Below are 25,516 nucleotides of genomic sequence, written 5' to 3' on the forward strand. Positions count from 1 at the left end.
CTAGAACATGTTTACATGCTTTAATGTTTAAAAAAACACTTTATTTTTCTCATAGCGGCTGTGCTGCAGCACCTCTTTTCACCCTCTGTCTGAAACGCTCTGTTTGAGCTCCTGCCCCCCCCACCCCCCTTCCCAAAAAAGCCCAGTCTGCTCTGATTGGTAAGCTTGCCCACTCTGTTGTGATAGGTCAACGTACCCAAACTCTTTGGACTCTGTTCCAGCTCCGCACTAACTAGCTTTGTTCGAGGGCGTGCCAATCTAGCTGCTATGCAGGTATTATGCAAATGTGTTACTTGGTGACATCACCACGTTACAGAAGAAAAGGCAGGACATCAAACAAGGGCATTTCAGGCAGTTCAGGAGCAGTGTTTCTGTGGGGGGAGAGTAACTCCATTTGTCATGGACTTTGGGCTTTTTAACTTTGCAGACCTTTTACATGCACAAAAAAAGACGGAACACAAAAAGCACAAAAGCATAATAGGACCCCTTTAAACGGGTATGGCTCCAGATTTCCTCCTATAGAAAACTATTGAAATCATACAAAAATAAGCACAATATCACTTAAAACGTCCTATGGTGTTGTTAAAAGAACACAGACAGATTTTTATTAAAGCTTAATAGAATAATCTATAATTTGTTTTATTACAGCAATAACATATAGGTGCTTCATGTTTAATGGGAGCCAACACACAGATACAGTGGTAACCTGTTTAAATTTGGTTTCTTATAGACTGATAGGAACAATTGTTCTGTGCAGCAATATAATGAGTAAGGAGTCATTCTGAGCTTATAGTTTTCCATTGATAGCCTTTTCTTATGATGATCACCTTTTTTTTATTATTATGATCACTAGTCATCAGTCTATAGAGGGAGCCAGTGTAGCCTGCTGATGGTTTACTGCTCCCCGGTGAGAGAGAGAAACCCGGAGCTCAACCTGCCCGGTACACCGCCCCCAGCATGTCATACTATACGAGCCGCATGTTCATCATCACAAGTGTTGCTTGCAACTCCCGACAACCATTCAACATCCACTGCATCCTCAGCCTGCTACGCGCACAGCAATCTCGGATTTGCAGCAAAAACATCAAACCGGAGACGTTTCCGTCAGCACGCCTGGAGAGTTGGAGATCCGCAGGTAAATTGCAGGTAGGTCCCGGGATGACAAAGCTACTGCATATACAGTAGTCTGATCAGATAACAATGAGTTACAGGAGTGGGAATGTTGAAACAAGTGGAAAATGTGCACTTGTTTTCTGATGTATTTGCTTGTTTCAGAGAGAATTGTCCATTAACAAGTGTCTTTGAACGATCCAGCAGAATAGCATTTGATTGCACAGCTTGTTAAATTGGAAAATGTGTTTGTGCAAATCCAGATTTTTTTAATCAACTCGAGCTCTGCATGGCTGATCAACTCGGTTCATTTTCCCTGAGACGCTGACTGACACAGGATGGGCATGTTTACGCACGATCTTTTACGCGTATTACGCACTAATCCTTTTGGAGAAAAAACAGCAGAAAAAAAACAAAACACTTCACTTAGTAGTCGAAGTCGCAGATTTAGCTGGATCTGTGCCAACATAAACATCACGCCAGCAGCGGGGAGATGTTGGGACTCGTTAAGCAATGCCATCAGTGATGTAATAGCTGCTATTAAAACTTGTAGGCTTGTCAAGCAGAAAAAATGATCTCGCACGCTCTCTTATCCATTTGGCTCCTCTGCATCTCGTTACAGTGCTGCTGCTGCTGCTGCTCCGACGTGTGGTCGACATGCTGGGGATCTGCGTGTGTCTTTGTGCGGTTTTCACGCATGTCCTTTCTCAGGAGGCTGAGGAGCCAGTCTACACAGTAAGTGGGACATCTCTTGTTTTTCTGTGTATAGGTTTAACACAACCTGGCATGTTTGGAGATACTGTTTCATTTTGCATGATGGAGATCTCAGGTTCTCATGTTTTTTATTATCTTATGATATTACATGAAAGGACACTACAATATGTATAATTTCATAATAATAATAATAATACATTTATTTATATAGCACTTCTCAAAACAGATGTTACAAAGTGCTTCACAAGACAATAAAAGCAGATAAATAAAGTCAAAGATATGGTAGTAACTGTTAAAACAGAACAGACAATAAAAGCAGATAGAGTAAAACAAATATGGTAACTGCTAAAACAGAACATCACATCACATATCAATAATAATAGAAGTGGTAAAATTGTAGGACAAGTTCATAAAACAAATATACCGTATATATATATATTCATAAATGTGTATACACATATTTCATGGTAATCATTATCTGTCCTTCACAGTGCACAGAAGGGTATGAGTATGACAGAGTCAGAGAGCAGTGCAGAGGTGAGAAATGATAAATTCCCTTACGTATCTGTACAGCTTTTTGTATTTATATTTCATGTATTTTCATCGAAGTGTAATATCAGGTTGTCCTTTTAACCAATTGAAATAATTCCAGCACAGTAAAATGCCATATCTAATGTATTTCTTGTCCTGTCAGACATCGACGAGTGTGCCTTGTTAGACGATGCCTGCAAAGGAGGGATGCAGTGTATCAACCACTTTGGTGGATACCTCTGCCTCCCCAAGAGCGCCGTCATCATCATCAGTAAGGAGGGCGAGCAGGTGCCACTGCCGCTGCCGGACCCTGTCCCTCCCCTCCCTGTTGCCCCTGTTGTCCCACCGAGCCAGCCTCAGCCCCCGTGGACTTCAGGCAACCAGGGTGGTTCTCAATCCGGCCGGACCATCCGCTGTTCACCCGGATACACTGCAGATGAGCAGAACCTCTGCAGAGGTAAGATCAGCTGCCCATGCTCTCCTCCTCCTCCTCTCTGTTCAGCTATAAGACAGGATACAAAGCACCATCACCATCAAAGCAACTTGAAAAACTAGCCTTTCATTTCTTGCGGCTTTACACCAACACATGGAGACGGATCCTCTTATCTCAGCAAGTGCTGTTGACAAGCTCCTCAGGAGAGAAATTAGACTCTGTCAGCAGGAGAGGAGGTGTAACCACAAAATATGGTGTAGAAGTGCAAAAGGGAAGCCTGCCACGATCTCTGCATAGAAATGTTATTTCATCTTCCAGGAATATGAAAGATTTCACTTTTGGCCCTCATGAGACAGATTACATACTAAAAATGTGGGTGCAGATTAAAATCACACTGTACTGACTGCTTTGTACTGCAGTGTACTGGCAGAATTAAAGGTGCAATGTGTAAGATCTGGCCACGTGCTCCAAATAAATAAGGGTCAGCATTTCACCTCTACTACTGGGTCCATACAACCTAAATTTACAGTCATACGGTATTAAAAAAGAAAAGCCAACTACTAACTAACAGCAGGGAAAGAATACGCAAAATTCATCAAAACTGCGGCCAAGAGACGGTCAAAATAACACTGCTATTTTATAATCTTCATGTGTGACGTTGGCCTATGGTTTACGTTAGCCATTTGTGTGTTTACTGGGTCACTAACTGTGTAGGTTTTGATAGTTTGTATGTTGGATTAAACACAAAGTGGCAGAAACAAGAAAACGACTCCCCCCTTCGTTCTCCCCACGAAGGGGGCTCTGGGAGACGGACCTTCAGTTAACAGTTAGCTGTATTGGCAAGAATCTGGCAATACGATACGTATCAAGATACAGGGGTAACGATTCAATATATTGCGATACTTTAGGCAAGGCGGTGTATCGCAATTTTTTATTTTTTTATCTAATTTTAGGAAAACTGTCATACTAAGATCACACCAGAAATGCACCATTTTAGAATAGGCAAAAATAACACATTTGCACTGCCTGAATACAACTGCCTTGTTTTTTGCCCCAAACTGCATGGGATTAGCATAAAGTGGGCATGTTTGTAAAGGTGGGTACCCATAGAACCCATTTTCATTCAGATATCTTGAGGTCAGAGGTCAAGGGACCCCTTTGAAAAGGGCCATGCCAGTTTTACTTGCCAAAATTTAGCCTAACCTTCGAGCGTTATTTAGCCTCCTTTGTGACAAGCTAGTATGACATGGCTGGTACCAATAGATTGAATAGCGTCCGGTGCGACAGCAGCACGTCAGATTTTTAAGAGGTTAATTAAAAATCTATAGTATCACAGTCTCACAACACATAATATTGTGATACTCATGTGTATTGATATTTTCTTACACCTCTGGCTGGCACTGGGTCTAACCTGTGTAAAGGCAGCAACAGAAAGTACAGGCTGATCTGGCAAGGCGGCGCAGGGCTTTGTGCTGGCTGAATGCAAATTGCTAAAGCTAAATCTACGCGAAGTAGTCGCCTGGTTGAGGGGAGGATGAAACAATAATGCAAGTCGTTTTTATAATTTCTGCCATTTAATCTAATAAACAAACTATCAAAACGTACACATACGTCTTTATACCGTCAACATAACATCAACACTGTAACCTCTTCACATTCTGTTGTCTTAAACTAAAATTCTGGCCAGATCTTACACATTGCACCTTAAATGTCGATATTGAGAAGAGTTTTTTCCCCCCCCTAAATATCAGTAGTATGCTTTTGTTGGCCAGATCCAGTGCTGCTGCATGGAAGAATGTGTCTGAATGTGTCTCTCGCAGGGCTTCGTACTGTAGGTATTTGATAATTACTTGCTAACGACTTTAGAGCCTCAATAAGCAGAGCTCCAAAGGTGAACTCTTCATCCATCTGTCTGACAGTCATCAGCAGCTAAACCATGCGTAGCTGCCAGATGTGTTGCAAGCTTCTCGCTTTTTCTCGCTGTGATGTCATGTTTTCTAAACTCTTCGGTCGCTCGCAGCATGATGTTTTTGGCCGGAGTTCAGCTTCTTATAAATATATATATATATATATATATATATATATATATATAAGAAATTGTTCTGGGTGTTGAAGTCCTCTGCTTCAGGGGCAAATCAAGGAGTTTTTTTTTATTATACTGTGGCAAGCTCTGTGTGCTCATGTATAGCCTTTATACCAGATATTCCCTGGGCCGTGACCAGCTTGAGATTTTTGGTAGCTGGGCAAGATCGTGTGTGTGTGATCCTGTGTTTGGGGCGAGACTCTTTGATCTTTACAAATGGGGAGGGGTTTAAAGATTCATTCTTTGTCTCACTAACACACACACACACCAGTGCCCTTTGTTGCTTTGTGCCAGATGTTCATAGCTGCACCTGAGAGAGAGAGACTCACTTGTAACCACTTTAACTTTGCCATCTGTCTTGGTCTGTGAGAGATCGGGAGTGTGGATATGTAGGGTTAGCTGTATAAATGTAATGCAAGTCAAAGTGCATTACCGTAAATTACATGTGTTCGGCGGTTAGGAGCTCCTTCTTGCCAGTAGGCAGAGGCATGTGGTGAGTGGCTGTGTGGTGAGGGCTTGCGGTCACAGAGCTCCAGTGAAAGTAACAAATTTGATTTTACACCTGGGGCACAGATATGTGTGAGGTGCTTTATGTGTTTCTCTGAATTGGAACCCAATTAGGTTTTATTAGAGTGTAAAACATGGCAACATATCAGCTAAAGTAACCACATAAGCGAGCTGGCATAGGTATAATACTTATTCATTCTGCTGGCATGCCGTTTCAGTGCATGGGCTAAACAAAGATAGGCTGTTGCTGTCAGTGTTATTGCTGTGAAATGACTGGAGTTTTAACTGGAAGGCGTCTCGTGCCGTCTCGCAGGCGTACACTCCTGTTGGTGGAGTGATATAATCTGTGTTTACATCAGTCTCTGGTTTCTCTGTCATTACCTTTAACTCGCTACAATGAGCCAATTGTTCTTGGACGCAGAGTTGTCTTTTTTGTTTTTTTTTGTTCCAGAGTGGCTGTTTTGCACAGCTACGTATCTTGCTAGCGAAGGAATTCCCATTAACTTTCAACGGGGGGAAACCTCAATGTATCAAATAGCGCTTACATCAGGCTCCTTCCCTGCTAACTCACCACTCTGTGGAGGAAACCCAGAGTGCCGAGTCAGGTAGGGCAAAGGGGAAGATGAAAGGCTGACACTGACTGAATAACCACAGAAGTGCCGGAGCACCGACCGAGCCAGGTTGTACCGACGTCATGGGTTGTGCTGCTGCTGCTGCTGCTGAGTCGTTTCGGTGACTTACTGCTGAGTGTGTGGCGAATAGTAGAGAGATCATCCAAATGCCCTGGAAAAAAAATGAAGCCAATTTTCCAAAGAACAACTTAAAGGACCAGTGTGTAACATTTAGGGGGATCTATTGGCAGAAATGGAGTGTAATAAGTATGTTTTCTTTAGAGTATAATCACCCGAAAATAAGAATTGTTGTGTTTTCGTTACCTTAGAATGACCAGTTTATATCTACATATAGATACAGAGCCGGCAGCCATGTTTCTACAGTAGCTCAGAAAGGACAAACCAAACCCTGGCTCTAGATAGGGCCATTCGTTTTCAAGTTTTTGCGTCGACTATCGTAGTTCTTCTACATGCTTGGCACACGGGAAAAGTTTCAGTTGGTTGCAATCTGCAACCTCACCACTAGATGCTGCCAGATTCTATACCCTGCACCTTTAAATTGTTAAAAATAAAACAAAACAAAATAGCTTCTCTTAAGGCAGCAGTAGGCAAGATTGGAGCAAATATGATTTTAAAATAGTTATTTTTATAAAACGGTCACTATATCCTGACAGTAGTGCATGAGACAGGTAACCTGAAACAAATCATGTGCCTCTGTGTCACATTTGCGGCAAGAAATAGACATTACAGTAACACAATATTGATTCATATTTGATCAGTACTGCCTATTTTGACCGTTCGATCAGAGTTCGAGAGTGATTGACAGCTGCCTCCGTTGAATGAACAGCCAATAGGAACGCTCTCGCTCTGAAATGACCTGTGATTGGCCAAAGTCTCCCGTCACGGGCTAGATTTTTTAAAGCCTGAAAACAGAGCCATGAGGAGGTGCAGAAGTCTAGTTTTCTCTCAGAACACTTGAATTACAATATGCTGAAAGGTTTTTATGGAATCTTTGCCCAGTGATGCCAAAAACATTCTGCCTACTGAAGCTTTAAATGCACTCTACTTTATGCTGATTAAAAGCAAAGCAAACCACAAATGATACAAAACACTTCACCCTGATATTTTTCCTTTCATGTGTAGCTTTAATGTTCGTTCCCATTTTTGCAGATGGGCAATAAAGCCATTCGGCCCTGAGTGTGAACCCGAGCCTAAGTGTGTGTTGTTGCAGTGACACATAGGGGGAAGTTGGCGCCCTTCACCAGCCCGGCCACACAGAGACACTATGAACCTTTACTGTATGTGTGACAGCTTAATGATGCCTCGCATTTCCATGACCTCCCCTCGCCCCCCCCTCCCACCCTCCAAACATACGCACACATACTGACTGTGTTTACCGCCGGGAGATGCCTACAAGTGGCTTGTTGTAGTCTTATGTATGCATATTAACTCTTATTTGCGGCAGAGGTGAGATCACTTCCTGCTAGAAATGAAGGTTGTCCATCAAATGCGGTCGAATCAGCCGTTAAATCTGATGAAAATTGGAAAGCAGCTATTTTATGATCCTCATTTACAGTTGAACATTGAGAGTACTCAGAACTGACTTACTTTCAGTGGCTTCAGGCATATAATGTTGGCCAAAGAGATCATGTTTTACACTTTCTGATATTCTCCTCCCAAGTTTACATACTTATATTTCATGTCTAAATTGGATACTCCTGTGCTGAAGTATGGGACATGAAAGGGCACGCCACTCCTGTTTACCTGTCTGGTTTCCTGAGGTCACGCAGGCCACATTGCCACCTACATGCCTGACTGATTCCAGCTACGTCTGGACTCTCTTCACCTGCAGCGGCTGGAAATCTTTCCTAACTATGCTCTATTAAGGCCGTTAATCCCTGTGTGACAGAGAACTTGTGTACTTTTCCGAAACAAGGCCGAGCGCATGCAATAACATTTTTCCACACAGATGCAATGCACTTGGGAGGAATATCTCTGGAATGTCAGCGCTGGTTGTTTTTTCCGTTTGCTCCCATCTTTTGTGATGGTAGGAATTACTCACCACCTTTTGACAGATAAGCATCGGATCGATCTGCGAGGAGCAGGAATGCAGGGAGCGGAACAAGCAGAAAGAGAGAGAGAGAGAGAGCAGGAACATGACGCTGCCGCACCATTTGACCTTTTACAGTTTATACTTTACAGCTCCACTTGTTGTCATCTCATCCTGACATTTTGCACTTGAAGAAACAAGCCTCGCACAGTCTTTGCTCAGCCACAGACAATGTAAAAAGATGTGAGGATACACATGGAGAGCGATTACAGTTTTTCAGGAAATTCCTTCAGATGTTATCCTGTTAGTGTTTGTTTCTACCAAACATCCATCAGAGATAAGCAACACACATTTGGAAAAGGTTGTTGCACAGGGAAGGAACACTGAGGTGAATATGATACGGGATATACAGGATGTTAAATTAAAACATTCTGATTTTGTCGAGGAAGTGGGATCAAACACAAGCAGACCCACTTTGTTTAGGGTTACTCAAACAAAAAGACACCTGAGGCACACCTTTGTGCCTGTTGAACCCTCCTATTACCAGCTAAGCTCTTTGTCTTCCACCTGTTCTCAGACTGATGATTTGCACCGTCCTGCGTCAGTGCGTCTTCACAATGCGATCGTCCTCTATGATTTTACTGCCCAAACTCATTGAACCTGTTACGCTGCAGTTTCAGCTGTAACAACCGGTGTTGCATCTTTGAGCCTTTGAATGGTAGATGCTTTCTAGGGATGACAATGTTGGAACATCTCAGTGGTTTATGACCAAACACCTGTGATTATGTTAAAAAAATTAGAAAAAGGAATATCGGCCGATAAATCATCACCATTACCAGATGTTCAAACTACTTATTGATGTCAGTATCTGCCTCAAACATGCAGTACTCGTCATGTTTCAAAGTCAGTACTAGTGAATCAACATGAGATGCTGAGATTTCTGGCTTTCATAACTCACTTTCCATTTGCAAACTGTGCCAGAAAACCTGTGGATGTTGCAACTCCTCAGTTGCTGATAAAGAAGTTTCCAATTCTTGAATGCTCTTTTAATTGCTGGATGTATTTTGACTTCAGTATCTCTATGGCAACAAACAGTTTTTAATCTCTTGATATTAGAATCCAAGAAATCAAGAGTGAAACAGCTATGATTGATATAACTTGGGCAATAACATCCTAAAACATAAAAAACGACTCATTACATTAGGAATCTTAAAGGTCCAGTGTGTAGGATCCGGCGGTATCTAGCGGTGAGGTGAGGAGATTGCAACCAACTGAAGCCTCTCCTGTGTGCCAAGCGTGTTGGAGAGCTACGGTGGCCGACGTGAAAACGCGTATGGCCCTGCCAGTTGGAGCAGAGTCAGTATGTAGAATGTGTGTGTGTATATGGGAAGTGAGTGATGAAGTAAGAGAGAGAGAGCGGCGTCGGCGACGGGAGTGAGTAATGTTATCGACTCTGGCCCAAGCAGGAAAAGTTAACAGTGTTTGGTTTGTCTGTTCTGGGCTACTGTAGGAACATGGCGGACTCCGTGGAGAGAGAACCCGCTCCGTATGCAGATATAAACGTCTCTTTCTAAGCTAACGAAAACACAACAATTCTTATCATCAGTTGATTATACACTAAAGAAAACATACTTACTCCATTTCTGCCAATAGATCCCCCTAATTGTTACATACTGGTCCTTTAATATAAATGTCAGAGAATGACTGTGTGTCTTAACAGGCATAACATGGTGACAGTATTTCATCAGCTTCCTAACGCCGCCAGAGAAGACCAGAGTATCTCTCAATCCAACCATCATGCAGGCAGCCCCTCATTTGGCCTGTGCAGTGTTGCTGTACAGTGTGCTGTTATTGCTTGTGGTTTCGCTGCTGGCTCCTCGCTGCCGACACATCAACGATGGCAGAGAGGAGCGAGGGGGGGTGGGGGGGAAGCAGCTTTGCCGTGCCTCCTCAGCGCGAGTGCTTAATGTTGTTGTTATTATTCTCCCTGAGGTCGGTGCCTGTCCAGTGGCCAGCTGCTTCCTCCTCTGATGTGCTTACATGTGTTGCTCTTTCCGTTTACCTCATGATGGAAAGGGACACGGGGCTGCTATAAATCACTGTTGCGCTCAGCTGGGTGACACACGCATGCGATGGCAGGGTTCGTGTTACTCACACTGTTTCCCCTTTGATTCACATTATCACACTTTTTTATTTTGACCACATTTTCAGGTTCCTTCGAAGCCACAAAGATGTTTTAAAGGTGCTATTGATAACCTTGAGCCACTAGATGTCACATTCTCCCTCCCCGTTCCATTGCAGTCACTTCACAACAAGTAGTTGCCAGCCACTTGACGTCAAACTCAGACAGTTTTTTTCCACACTAACTGGCAACTTGATCGCTGACGACACAGAGATACCACGTGATACCATGATACCATTGTTATGCTTCTGGCTCACAAGCCTAGTTAGAAGTGGGAACCAAACGTCAGATAACTTTCACAGAGATAAACAAAACATTCATTTTGGACCCGCCAAAATTTTGTTCTTTTTTTGTAGGAAAAGTCATACTTTTATTGGGCACCTTTCTAAAAGCTCTGTAGATGTATTACTTTTTAAAAAAAATATTCGTCTACATAAAAATGACCTTTAAAGGCCGTAAATGGCTACAGAGTGACATGCCAGGTGGGCAGAGTGATTGTCTTCACACTGAATAGCAGGAGACATGCTCAGCACTTCTTTTTTTCTAGGCATTTTCAGAGTAACAGGAAGGATTATTATCAGCCGGGAATGTAGCTGGCACACTGGACGGATTTTCAAGAATGTCAAGACTCTGCCCGACCTTTAGAAGAAGTGTGGAACAAACTCACAAATCAGTTACTAAGTGTCAGTGTGACTAAAACTCCTGTTCCTCCTGAACAATGAGAGCGATGAGAGGGGGAATCTTGGGAGTGGTGCGAATAGCGAGAGCATGGAAATATTTCATGCCCTAATACGGATGGAAATACATGGAATAAACGGTTAGAGTGTCTCGAATCCTTTGATTTCTTATCTGCTTTGTGTTTGGACTTGCTTTGAAGGGGAAACACTACCACTCCCATTTGTCCTGAGGTCGTGTTTGAGCCGGTGATAGATAGCTGCATTGCAGAGAGAATTAAACACAAATGAAACAACGTGCGGCGCGGCGTTTGCCAGGAAGAGGTGATATTATGATGTTTGAAAACCAAACACTCAGGGGCTGGTGAATGACATGCTAATAAATTTGACGTTGTGAAATTTTATGGGCTATTAACATTGCACTTCTTGCCCCCTGCGTTCCCAAAGATTGAATTATCCAATAATCAGAGGGAAACAGAGATGCTGTCCAACAGCAGGACGGCTCCAACTGTTCTCTGGAACAGCTCCTGCTTTCCACTGCAGTGGTTCAGTGAAAACAAGACTAAATGCTCTCAAGTGATAATTACAACAAGCCCTATCATGTCAGTTTGAATCTGGAGCAAATAACACATTGTTCTGAATTCTGGCCAAATAGATTTTTAGTCCCCGTTTTGGACACATATGCTGTTTCTTTCTCATCCATATGCACGCACTAACACGCTGCATAGTGTATCACTCCGCTCTGTAAAACATTGTAAAAAAGGCCATTTAATGTTCAAGCACCTCAAACAGGACCTCTGATGCACACCCACCCACTCGTCCATTACACACACACACTCTCACATTCTTTGAGCTGCCGCCATCCCCGTTACTCCCCCAACTCCCACAAGGCATTTAGAATTAATCTCCCTGAAAAGCAAGGAGTTTTTAACTCTGACATCACATATGCACACACGGCCGTAAATCTAACTTCAAATCTTAAAAAGCCCTTTTTTGTTTAAAAAAAAAAAAAGCCTCCACCCTTTCTCCTCATTCTTTCCTTCCACATCTTCCCCTCTCATGCTGGACGGCCTTATCTTTCCCTGTGATGTTACAGCAGGCTCGCTCGCAGAGGAAACTTGTAAGCTGTGTTAAATAAATTATGAAAAAAAAAAAAAAATCTGACCTCAGAGAACAGAGTCACTTCTCCCCACACGCAACACATCATCACATTTGATGGTAAAAGCTGTTTTCCTGTGTAAACTATATGGACTGTACTGCATGTGGTAAGCTGTAGAGGCTTTATGGGACCTCAGAGCCAGCCAGTGTGGGATGCCCTCCCACCCCACCTACACACACACACACTCGTACGCACGCACACACAAACTTCTGTGAAACTTTGTATTGGCAGCGTCTTAAAGGTTTAGTGACAAAGTAGCAGTCACCACAAGATATTCCCGTGAATGAACCTTTGGATTGCATTCAACACATATGCTTTCATTTAGAGCTCTCCAAGCTTTCTTTAAGGGAGCGAGGATGACTATGACTTTTCCGTACACACAACTTCTTAGGAAGCATCGCTGCATTGTTCACATTTAAACAATTTACAGTTTGCCATGTGCAGTTACTTCAAACAAACAGTTGGTTTCTACACCTTATGTAGAGTGTTGGAACTTGATCCAGCTGCAGATGTCTGCCCTGCACCAGCGACACCTCGCGGATCTCCCAGGCAGTAGCATAAATGTTGTCGGACTCATGTCAGGTAATTTCAAGTGCACCTGATGTAATTCTGGTCACCAATGATGGCCCAGAACTAGAGCAAATGCTGCTATCAGGAGGAGCTGTTACGTCTTGAAGCCATATGTGGACCAGCTCTGGCTTTGATTTTGTCCTGAGTTCAGTCTTAACGAAGTCGAGCGTGCCAACTGCAATTGGTCAAACTCTGCTGCCTATCTGATCTACTAATCCTGTCCAAGGAAATAATTGCTTACTCTAATGGATTGCTCACTAATCAACCAGTCACAGCAGAACGGAAATAAAAACAGACTGAAAATCGAACAAAGACAACCTAACCTATTGAGCAGTGGAGGCTAGTGACTCAAAACATTGGGTCTGAAAATTGAAGCCAATGCTGAAGTGCCTTAAACTTGCATTCTTTCTAATAGCCAGCAGGGGGCGACTCCTCTGGTTGCATAAAGAACTCAGATTGTATAGAAGTCTATGAGAAAATGAGCCTACTTCTCACTTGATTTATTACCTCAGTAAACATTGTAAACATGAGTTTATGGTCTCAATCTCTAGTTTCAAGTCTTCTTCAATACAGCATGATGTTCATTTAGTAAATTATGGTCCCATTTAGAGTCAAATAGAGCATAAAGCAGGGGATGCTTTAGGGCATGGCTAGCTTGTGATTGACAGGTCGCTACCACAGCGTTGTCCGGTCTGGGATCATACAACTTTAACCCTTTCACAGCCTTTCCACTTAGTGAAAATGTATTTTTGGTCACATGAAAATGTCTTATTCAGCGTTCGGTTGTGCTTAGCTCCACCCTCTCGTGTCACTTCTGGTTGCAAAAAAACAAGATGGCGACGGCCAAATACCAAGATGGCGACGTGCAAAATGCCGAACTCGAGGCTTCAACAGCAGTCCACAAACCAATTGGTGACATCACGATGACTATGTCCATTTCTTATATACAGTTAACTGATGAATATTGTAAACAATTGCTAAACATCAGCAAGCTAGCCTTGCCATTCTGAGCATGCTAGCATGCTGATGTCAGCATTTAGCTGGGTGTTGCTGTGCCTCAGTACAGCACCGCTAGCGGCCTGTAGACTCTTAAGTCTTGTTAAACTATCAGTGCGGTGACATGTATGAAGAACTGAAGAAGTCGCCAAATTTTACTTTCTGCCACTAAAACTATACCATTTCACTGGCATCACAGTTTAGTTGTCTGCTTCTTGGCACCATGACAGCATCAACACACAGGCGGACTTTATATTATCAGGAATTAGGAGTCTCTCAGACTTGTGTTGTCTGAATCCATTGCCAGAAGGCAGGGCATTTCCAGTCTCAATGAATCATCAAATACCTCCAGTAAGTAGGCGTGGTTGTGATTCACAGCCCTGATCCCGGCTTCAACTGTTTGTTGACATTCATTTAAATGTTTCATTGGTACTGTAGGCTATACATACAGGATTTCTGTATTGTGGCTTCTGTATTGTTGTCTTCTCTCGTCATTTTCTGCATGTTCAAACTACAGCATGAATAGGTGTTGTTTTTGTGAAGTTGTCTCACCTCATTGTGTTTAGTATGACAGTGTCAGTGACCTGCTGGCTAGTATTAACCTGAATATACTGTATTATTAACTGAGTGGATGGTGTTAGACAGTTGTGGCATTGTCACCCAGACAGATGCAACCTGATACTCAAATCCCTACAAATCATACAAAAACAAAACCTGTTGAGTGTGGATGCATTTGCGTATAGTTGCGGTCATGTATAGAAGGTAACCCCCAAGTTGCAAAACCCTCACGAGATGGTTAAGGTTAAGCATTGACCTCGAATGGGTAGGGTCAGGATAGGTCATCGGGCAGCGAGTGTGGCACGTTTTCGCAACTTGGGGGTTACCTTCTAGACACAACCATCTGTGGCCATACACACCACATGGGTCATCCACATCCAGACTCTCTTGACCTAAGAGGCTGAATCTGGAGACTGCAGGTCTACCGCCAACAGTGACAGAGACCCTCTGATGCACAGGGTTTTTAATCAGCCCTGAAGCCTTTGGGGCAGTTGGGTCCCATAGTGTGACACTGCTGGAATCCAAGCATTCGGTTTCTCTCTCACACTTGGTGCTGGTTGCGGATGCACTTTCCCAGATGCCTTTCTAAGCCACATCAGAGCGTTAGAGTTTCCAGAACAACACTGCTTTCATCTTTGTCCTGTACTTAGCGGGTCAGTGAGCAACAAGTCTTGTCTGAGCATTCCTCCCTGAATGCAATTCGCACCTGTTGTCTCTCAGGTGCACCTTTTAGATAAGCCCTGCTTTTGTCCCTAATGTACTGAGTCCATCTTATCACTGCGTCCCCGTAGGGTTGAGCACATTTAGCCCTCTTCCCTTTCCTCCCTTTAAGGAGTGAAGACAACTTACCTTCTGTCCGACTTTTAGTTTCAGCAGCAAATCAAGCCAATTTCTCACCGGCACCAGCCCCACTGGATGGTGGAGGCTGTGAGACTGGCATATAGGGCATTTGAGGCACTCAGGGAAGGGCTTGATCCTTTCCAGCTGAGCCCACATTACATGAAATATGTCCAGGGGAATAGAGATAGTTGTGCAGCAGCAAGTTGGGCTTTCCTGCACTCATTTTAATGGTTCGATTGGTACATTTTATATGTAATTCTCTATGAATAGGGGCTCCATGAGTATCTTTGTCTCAGGTGCATTGATTTCATCTAAACCCTGAAGGAGGAACAATACAATCATGTCTGTCAAGGCAGCACAGAGTTCAACTTTCCAGTCTTCTGACTATTGTTAGGCTACGCATGTGTCAAATAACAATGCAGTAAGAGCCCCCCCCCCTTCCTTTCTTGTGTGTGCGTGTGGTATTGAGGATAACTGTCTGTCACGCTGTTAAACTGATGCCCACTGGCTGTCTGCATATGATGGGTTGTGTCAGACCACCCAAGAGGACTGCTGGTGGGCCCACAGGGATGAGAGTATACAGTATGGGCGTATTTGTGTGGGGGGAAGATGGAAGATGGAAGTTCAGAAAAAAAGGGGGCGAGGTGGGTTATAGTGAGAAAAGCATTTTTTAAGAGGCTCTGGTTCCAAACAAACCAAAATTGAGAACGTGTTTGCAGGATCAAGATAAAAAGAAGAATCTTTCCACTGCTGTGTCGTGTATTTTAGCCCAAGCTGGAAAATTCACATTTCAGCTGAACACTTAATAACGCTAATAACTGGAGAGGAAAAAAGTACTTTTTGGAGGTTTGACACACAAATGTATACAGTTACACTACTGATTGTATGTACAGTACCATTTATTTGATTTAATCTGGACATAACTTGAATATTTCAGTGGTTAACTTTTGAGTATGCATTTCTGAAATCACATTTATTTATTAAGTTTATTAAGTAATTATTAAAGGTACAATGTGTAATATTTGGCGGCATCTAGTGGTGTGGTTGCAGATTGTAACCAACTGAGTCACCCTCCGCTCACTCCTCCCTTTCCAAGACTGAGGTAACGGCGAGTGCAAAACTGTTGTAACGTCGTTCGCCTCGCTCAGAGGCCATCCATACCACAATAACACTACTTTAGGAGCAACCGAAGTCTGACAGCGACTGACATTATACCACAGTTTTGCACTCTGCGGCTCACGTTACCGCAGTTTCACAAGCGTGTCGGAGAACTGCAGTGGCCTTCAGGTAACGTAAAAACATGAAAGGCTCTCTCTAGAGCCAGTGTTTGATTGGCCGTTCTGTGCTGCCAGCCCAGTCGCAGTAGCAGCAGTACGCAAAATAGACATGAAATTGAATGTATTGATACGTGTATATAGACAAGAATTTCAAATTTTTTTCGTGATGGTCAGCACAAAAGCAATTAATATTTAATCCACGTAATTGTGAACCGGGAAGTATAGAGGGAGGCGAACGCCGCGTAAAGAGGAGGTCGAGGTGAATGGGTGACTTTCGTCCAGGAGACCGGTGTTCGTGTCCCGTGTGAAACCACAGTTGATTTATTTGTCACATAATTTCCATACTTAAGTTACAGCACTTCTGGTGTTATTTTAACCCAAACCGCGATCTTTTCCTACTAGTTTTGCTGCCTAAGCCTAACCAAGTTAATTTTTTCCTAAACCTAAGTAGTTTTATTTTGAAAAGTGTAAAGTGTAAATTGACACATGCGCCACGTGTTGAAAACGCACGAAAAATACGTTGTTGAAAGTCGTGCTTAGCATCACGAAAAAAAGGGAAATTCATGTCTATATACCCAAATCAAATAGATTAAATTGTGTGACTATTTCACGAACTGCCGTGAGACTGTGTTGGTGCTACTGTAGAAACATGGCGGAGCAACATGGCGGACTCTGTGAAGAGGACCTGCTCCCTATGTAGATATGAAGGGCTCATTCTAAGCTAATGAAAACACCATTCTTAGTTTCAAGTGATTATACACTAATGAAAACATTGTTATGAATATTATATTCCATTTCTGCTTATAGATCCCCCTAAACGCTACACACCGGCCCTTTAATTTGTTGTTTACAGTAACAAAGTTGTTTACAGTATAGATGATTTACACTGCTGTAAAAAGGGTTGACTTGATTTGGGAAACGTAGCGTCTTTCTGGTGTTCTTAAGCTTCTTTTACTAACATCAAACTACTCATCATGTTATATAACTTATTATTCATGATGGCGTGAGGGATAAAAAGTGGATCTGTGTGCTTTTGGGTTGATGGATGTAGAGAAGCGCATGACTTATCAGTTGAGCTGTCTCTCTCTCTTTCATACACACACACACACACTCCCCCCCCCCCCCCCCCCCCTCCCCCCCCCTCCCTTTCAAAGAGCTGTCCTGTTAGCAGAAGATATGATCTGTGTTTTCCCCTTCACCCGGAGCTGCTGAATAAAAGCCGTCTTTATTTGATCGCCTGCTCTCTGCGGGAACACGTGTGTTTATGCCCATGTGTGTGATGTGATGGTGTCGGTGATCACAGGTTTTTACTGTCTGTGGAAAAGCAGTTCACACATCACAGATCACAGAGTGCATATAGTCCAGACATGTTGCTTTTGCTTTGTCTGCCACATGTTCCTGCGTACAGTAGGCATTAACTTGGCGTATAGCTTCCTCTCAGTGTCTGTGTCTGCATGTTTTTTATTGCAGACATAGATGAATGTGCGACAGGTAGACACACTTGTGGCCCCGAACAGACGTGCTACAACACCAGAGGCTCCTACACCTGCCAGTGTCCTCTGGGCTACCAGAAAAATGGAGACCACTGTGTAGGTGAGTCGTTGAAGCGAAACACACTCCTCTCACTTTATCACACGATTAAAACTGGTAAAACTGGTAAAAAAAACTGCTTAAAACGTTGCTGTATCATCTTTTATCATCCGATTTTTAAGAATCGTTTTTTGCAATGTATCTTACCGCTCATATTGTCACGATTCTCCTGTGTGTGTTTCTGTTTTCCTGCAGACAGAGACGAGTGTGCCCTAACCCAACACTGCATGCACAGATGTGTGAACACACAGGGTTCATACTACTGCGAGTGCAACGTAGGTCACAAGTTGGCCAGCAACAACCACAGCTGTGTTGGTAAGTCACTGAAAAGACATGTTTACTCGCATGTTAGTGTGTACAACATTGAATTGTAAAAGAGTGTATTATAATAATCATAGTTATTGCTTTAGTGCACATACAAGTAGAACAAAACCACACACCAGGGCAAAAGAAAATGAAATGTATATATGATAAAACATAGCAAAGAAAAGAACAAGCGCAAGTAATAAAAATGCATGAATAAAACAGAGTTATTCAATCAAGTCTTTGTCAGGTCGACAGAGAATGTCAGCTCAAGTTTAGCTCACCAGAGTCACTGTGTTTCTCTCATTCCTTAGTTCTTCTCATGATGCAGATATTTTAGGGCCAGGAGTAGCTTTATCAAAACAATTGGTGCACAAGCTGTTGTTTTTTTATGTCTGGAAGCTCAGAGCTATCATGAGATTGACCATGCAACCTGATCCCACGCAGCAAACCTCCTGCGGAAGTCATAGGAAGTTATTGAAAATGCTGTGTTGGGATAGAGAGCTGCAACACATTTAGAAATCCATCAAAACCCATGACTGGCTCCAAGCTATGCTGAAACATGTGTATGTGTTTCCAGTTAGTTCTTTCTCAAAGGGATAGTTTGGATGTTTTGAAGTGGGGTTATATGAGGTACTTATCCATAGTCGGTGTATTACCTACAGTAAATACAGTAGATGTACTGCTGTGGACAGGGCTGGCAGCAAAACATATTTTAGCCACCTAACAGAAAAGGCTCATCTAAAAAAAAAAAAAATCAATATCAGTTTAAGTGTACGCTATATTTAGAATATTTTCACCGCTTTACCTTGCCATCAGACAGCCCTTTCTGACAGGGAACCGAAGCTGTTGTATCCATCTATGCTCTCGCCAAAGCTGCCATACTCCATTGAAAAAAACAGTAATTTTACATCGCAGAACACGGGGGTTGCCTCGATCGGTTAGTATGTATGTGAGGTAAAATTACTGTTTTTTCACTGGAATCTGGTTGCTTTGGCAAGAGTATAGATAACGGTTTCAGTTCCCCGTCTGAAACATAGACTGTATAGCTGTGGCAAGGCAAATCATGGGACATATTGTGTACACTTTAACTGATTTTTCATGTGGGCCTTTAGTTGGCTAAAATACGTTTTGCTGGTACCTGATACAACCCCACTGCAAAACTCCTGAATTATCCCATTAAAGTATCATTCCAGGTTTCTTACAACTTGGGTCTTACTTACATAGTGTTTGCCATCATTTCTATCCATTATGATAACATTGTACTCACCGTACTAACTGCTGACATCTGAGTTCCCAGACCTTAGTCGACAACATGGTGAGTACAGTGCCATTAATACCGGATTGATGGCCAAAACTACAATAATAAGTTCCAAGTTTTAACAAACCAGAATTATCCGTATTGTATCCATGTATGTAAAACATCTGCTTCTGTTCCAGATGTGAACGAATGTGATGTGGAGAATCCCTGTCAGCACCACTGCTACAACCTGATTGGCTCCTTCCTCTGCCAGTGTGAGCAGGGCTATGAGCTGGCACAGGACACGGTCTCCTGTCAAGGTGGACACACACACACACACACACACACACACACATATATATACTGTACATACACAGATATATAACTGCAGATGTTTGTAAACACCCATCACATTATTCATCATGATCTATGTTATCTATGCTTGTGTTCATATTTTCTGTACAGACATTGATGAATGCAGCTTCTCCAGCTACATGTGTCAGTACCAGTGTATTAACAGCCCAGGAAGTTACTCCTGTGAGTGTCCAGAAGGATATCAGCTCCAGGGAAGCAGGGTGTGTCAAGGTACTGCAGTCCTCCTTTTTCCTCTCCCTTTTCCTTGCATCAATCTTTTTTTTTATCTATCCCTTCTTAGTTTACTTATTTATCTATCTTATCCTCCTCTCTGATTTCACACACAACAACTTCTCTCCCTCCTCTTCCTCAACTCTTTCAAGATAACTGTTAAGAGGAACTCGATCATTACTGCTATCACCCACTATTCTACCTCTCAAGTGGGAATGAAAGCCACTCTCAACCGGTACTGTCATGGAAAGAATGCAGAGGTTAGGCAACACAAACACAGCAACGTGGTGTTGCCCCGCTAAGCCACCTCTGTGAATTTATATGCGTGATGTTGGTTTCTTGAAGTGGATTTATTTGAAGCGCCGGTGCTCGCTCAAAGGGAGAGCTGTTATTTTTTCCTCTCCCCCTCGGTCAGGTGCAGGCTTTATAGGGGGAGCCATGAATCCGGCCGGTTGTGTCAGAGGGACCTTATGGTGATGAATCCAGGTTGCTGTGCCAGAAATAGCCCTGTGGTTTTGGGCACGTTTGATGGGGTTATTTTCATGGTGCTGCAGGAAAAGAGTTGCAGTTTAAGCCTGTGCGGGGTCGCATCGGGGGCTTCCCTCCACTTCAGACCTGCAGGCTTCCCTCTTGTGTTTTGTTTTCACCTCCACAGCTGCTGGAAATGCAGCTACAACCCTTAAAACACTGTTCCCAAATTGTACACGTCTTGAACTTTGACTGTGTTTTCACAGCTCTGTTAAATGAAGCGTGTTGAGTTTGTGTGTGTTTTGGAAGTGGGGGATACTAGTATTTTGATCCAGCTATTTTTGACTACTCAATACTTTTCTCTCCCTCTCTCTCACTGTCACTCTGCCAATCACAAGACATAAATGAGTGTGAGACGGGGACCCATAACTGCCAAGACGATGAAATGTGCTGGAACTATTACGGAGGCTTCCGCTGCTATCCCAGAAACCCCTGCGAGGCGCCTTACGCCAAAACCTCTGAAAAGTCAGTAAACACCATCCAGTTCTTTCGTTTCACTGTCACCAGTGCGGCCGGTTTCACAGAGATTGTCTCAATTGTTGTGTGTTTGCAGTCGCTGTATCTGCCGGTCTCAGGCCGAGTGCCAGGGTCTCCCACCGTCAATTGTCTACAAATACATGAGCATCCAGGCGGACCGGGCGGTGCCAGCGGACATCTTCCAGATTCAGGCCACCAACATGTACGCTAACACACACAACACCTTCAGGATCAAAGCTGGGAATGAGGCAGGAGAATTTTTCCTGCGGGTAAGTTGATGGGAATTATTTTGTCGTTGTTGCATGAAAAGCTGGGGGAGGGTGTAACGGGATAATTGTAAATGCTCAACCGTTACAGTGTCCCAATCATAGACTGTATCCATAGATGGACAATGCAGATCCACTGCCTCCCACTGTACAAAAGTGAAGCCAAAATATCATGGATACAGTGGCTGCCATCTTGAGATTTTAACGCCATTTGGAGCCTGAGTCTGCTCAATAGTGATCGGGGAGCTGGAGCCATGGTATCGAGGTCCTGCCCCCACACACCCAACCGAGCCAATCACAAGCCGAGCACGGCTGCAGCTTGTTAGTGTGAGCCACCTAGCTGCTACGTTAGCACTACGGTAGACGTTTGGCTAGAAAAACACAACAACTAACCATAATAAAAAAAAAAGGGCGGCTGTGGCTCAGAGGGTAGAGCAGGTTGTCCACCAATCGGAAGGTCGGTGGTTCGATCCCCGGCTGCTCCGGGTCACATGTCGATGTGTCCTTGAGCAAGACACTTAACCCCAAATTGTTCCCGAAGGCATAGCCATCGGTGTGTGAATGAATATTTAGATTAAATCCTGATGGGCAAAGTTGGCACCTTAGTAGCCTCTGCCATCAGTGTATGAACGTGTGTGTGAATGGGTGAATACTGACATGTAGTGTAAAGCGCTTTGAGTGGTCGGAAGACTAGAAAAGCGCTATATAAGTCCAAGTCCATTTACCATTTACCATTTACCATAATATCTCAATAACTACATTTATGATCAAACATGATCTATTACACAGACTCGTACCGGTTATGGAAAGTTAAAGTTACATCTCTCTTGTGCAATTCCCGAACCTTCGGCTGCGACTACTTCACTCAGAGCAGCTGTCAATCATGACGTCACACCCCTTTTTTTTTAGCATTAATTAACTAATTAAAACCAAACTTATCAGAAAAATATACATTTGGACATACAGAAAAAAAATGACAGATACCATCTTTGGGGAAAATTTATTTGATGTGTACTTTTACTTTTTAGTTTGGCCCATGTCCCAAAGAAAGCGGGGGGCGGGATTTATGACCTGTACTGCAGCCAGTCACCAGGGGGCGATAGAGATGTTTTGGCTTCATTTTTGTGGAGCTGCTTTGAGCTAAATGCTAACATCAGCATGTTATTATGCTCACAATGACAATGCGTACATACAAGCCAAGTATACTTAGACTTGTCTGTATACTTGTCAATACAAGCCAAGTATACTTAGACTTGTCTGTATACTTGTCAGTATTAGCAAAGTATACTTAAGTACACTTTTGTTAAGTATATCTCTGATAAGTACATAAAAAGTAAACTGAAAGTATACTCTCTTATTTTAAGTTTTAAAGAAGTATACTAATAGCACACTTGAATAAACTTTTTGGTAAGGGGATGTTTAGCAGGAAGTTATAATGTTTATCATGTTCACCATCTTAATTTAGCTTGTTTGGATGCCAACATTTGCTAATTAGCAGTAAACACAAAGTACAGCTGAGACTGGTGGGAATGTAATTAGTATCCCGCCAATGTTAAACTGTCTTATAAAATATATGTGATAAATCTGCATTGACATGCTTACGTATTGACTGATCACATTTCCTCGCAGCGTTCCAGCAACGTGAGCGCCATGCTGGTGCTAACCAAGATTCTGACAGGCCCCAGGGAGTACGTCGTGGACCTGGAGATGGTCACTCACCATCTGACCATGAACTACCGCTCCAACTCACTGCTGCGGCTCACCATCATAGTCGGGCCCTACGCCTTCTGAGCGCCGCCATCCCCAGCAGCCCACGCAAGTCTGGTTCAGCAAACATAGCAGTGTAACACAGCAGATGCCTGTATCAGCATAACATACTGTACATTTCCATACATATAATACAACATAGGCTGTCCCAGACTCATACAGCAGCACAGCAGTTCCCATAGGCAAGCTCATGACAGACCAGCCCATGCTGTAATGTGACCACTGGGCATCTTTTTCTCTCAAGGTGCTGGGAAGCATTGTGATGAAGGGTTTTAGTGTCCTGACGAATCAAGCACAACAGCACTTAACGATAACACATTTTCCATCTTTAAAGTTGAAACATTTTTTGACTTTAAGTGCCTGAAGTGGACACAAGAAAGATACTGGATGCAAGCATTTTCACTTCCGCTGCTTCCATACTAAAAACAAATTGGTCAAACAGGAAAAGAGGCCTAGTGGACACACATCCCAACTGTGATGGATTTATTTTTGATGCAGCTTTACCTACATTTATCACTTAGTTTCAGACCAGAACTGCTTACAATAACCTGTGTGTGCGTCAGTGAAGCGCTCTGTTGTAAGAAAGAGAGAAAAATCATATTTTCTATATAAATGTACGTGACAAATATCCAATATGAGCAGCTTTTTTGATACAAAAATAATTGACTGAGCTTCTGTTGATAAATGTTGTAGGGGTTAGTGCTGCTGCGCCACGCTGTTTGTGCATGTTTCTGTATAGTTTTACTCATGAGTAATAATTTCCAGAGAAGTTCAGAAGTGTAAAGGGAGGGAATTAGCCCGTTGGTTGAGAGAGTGCTAAACTTTGCATGACAACAGGCTTGATGCGCGTCGACTTTACTCGCAGGAGTTAAGTCATGTACATACCGAGGTAACAAATCTGTGTGGATGTTTGTGTGTGTGTGTGTGTGTGTGTGTGTGTGTGCCTGGCTTTGTTTATGCATGCAAGCGAGTGAAAGTGTGAACCACAGAGGGAGAGAAAGGGAAAGAGTGAGAAGGAGCTTGTTCTCTCCCCCCAGGTTCGGTGGATGTGGTTGAGCTGTTAATGCGTTTCTGTGATGCCATCCTCGCCGCCCTCGGTCACAGAGGCAATAACAGAGATTTCTTTTTTTTTTTAACTCGAGAACACGCACAGGAAATGACGGCTTTCATAACACGCCGACCGCTCACCGGTGCCACGGCGATTCTCCAGAGGGAGCAGCCGAGCTTTCTAATGTCGGTCCCAGTCAAGAAGTCACACCGGCACCGGGCTGGCTTGCGTGATAAACATAATTGCAGTGCTTTGCCCTGTAGCTGGTTCATGTGTGACACAGGGGATTATTAAAGTGTTAATACAATGCCACCATGCTTTTTGGCAGAATGAGAAATCTTTCACTACCTGCTTTGCCTTTTCCCGACTCCGCGTGTCTGCTCTGGCTTATTGCTGAAACACTGTACACTGTAGCACTGAAAACCACATTGAAAACCAACATGTTGTCACCACCTCAAGTGTAGAAAGTCATCCATCTTTTTATGTGGTTTCAGCAGCGATCGTGCCATAGTGCCTTAGGGGTATAAACACAAATAACACTAATCTTATCACTCATGCTGTCAAGACTTCCTTCAATGAAATGCCTTAATGTTTTTCTCTTCTATTTAAAATATATTTTGTCATATGTATCTTATATTGATTGTACTCTGAAGAGCAAAAGTTATATTGTTGAATAAAATATGATGGATAAATGGGGCTAGGTTGTTCTGTTTCTTTATACCCAACAACTTGTGTGCAAGAGAGAAACAGCAAATGTGTGAAAACAAGTGAACAAGACTTCATATACGGTATAATGGAAACTGCAGCGGTTGTGTGAAATGCTCCGCTGCTCTTTCAATGCTTTTGGGAAAACGCGAGGATGATTTCATCTGAATATAACAATGATAAATGCAGTGAACATGATGCCCCAGCCATCATATCTATCTTATTTAAAGAGATCCAGAGGGGATGTAGTAATATAGTATGTTGAGTCAATGTGTGCTGAGGGACAAATGTGAAGCCTGCACACTCACACACACACACACACACACACACACACACACACACACACACACACACACACACACACACGCACACACACACACACACACACGCACACGCACACACACGCAGACACACACACACACACACACACACACACACACACACACACACACACACACACACACACACACACACGTTTAGATGTAAAATTGGTTGGGAGGGGTTTTATGGTAAGTTGTTACTCAATCATCCTGCTGTCTAGAGCTTTAGTCAGAGCAGCGTTGGGACGTGTAAGATGATACACGATGTGTCATTGTTCCCCTAACCCCATCTTCAGCTCGCCGCTCATTGGAGCTCTGTGTTTTTGCTGTCCATGCATGATTCAACCCCCGGGAGAAAACATTGCTCACCCACTTTTTCTGTGACTCACCCA

General features: G+C 43.1%; 1 protein-coding gene across 2 annotated transcripts; it reads left to right on the top strand.

Moving 5' to 3' along the window:
* The first annotated feature begins 930 nt into the window (after window positions 1–930).
* On the top strand, window positions 931–24,795 carry efemp1 (EGF containing fibulin extracellular matrix protein 1). 2 transcript variants are annotated; one of them, XM_074645909.1, is made up of 11 exons: window positions 931–1,135; window positions 1,733–1,845; window positions 2,316–2,361; window positions 2,519–2,812; window positions 17,766–17,888; window positions 18,081–18,200; window positions 19,629–19,748; window positions 19,894–20,013; window positions 20,880–21,006; window positions 21,095–21,287; window positions 22,914–24,795. In XM_074645909.1, exons 1-11 carry the CDS (start codon window positions 958–960, stop codon window positions 23,073–23,075), a joined length of 1,596 nt encoding a protein of 531 aa, XP_074502010.1. In that variant the 5' UTR covers window positions 931–957; the 3' UTR covers window positions 23,076–24,795. The 2 variants fall into 2 exon arrangements, with proteins under 2 accessions (XP_074502010.1, XP_074502011.1); XM_074645910.1 differs by having other exon boundaries at window positions 957–1,146.
* Window positions 24,796–25,516: the final 721 nt, after the last annotated feature.

Source organism: Sebastes fasciatus, chromosome 9 (assembly GCF_043250625.1).
Source record: "Sebastes fasciatus isolate fSebFas1 chromosome 9, fSebFas1.pri, whole genome shotgun sequence".
Lineage (NCBI taxonomy): Eukaryota > Metazoa > Chordata > Actinopteri > Perciformes > Sebastidae > Sebastes > Sebastes fasciatus.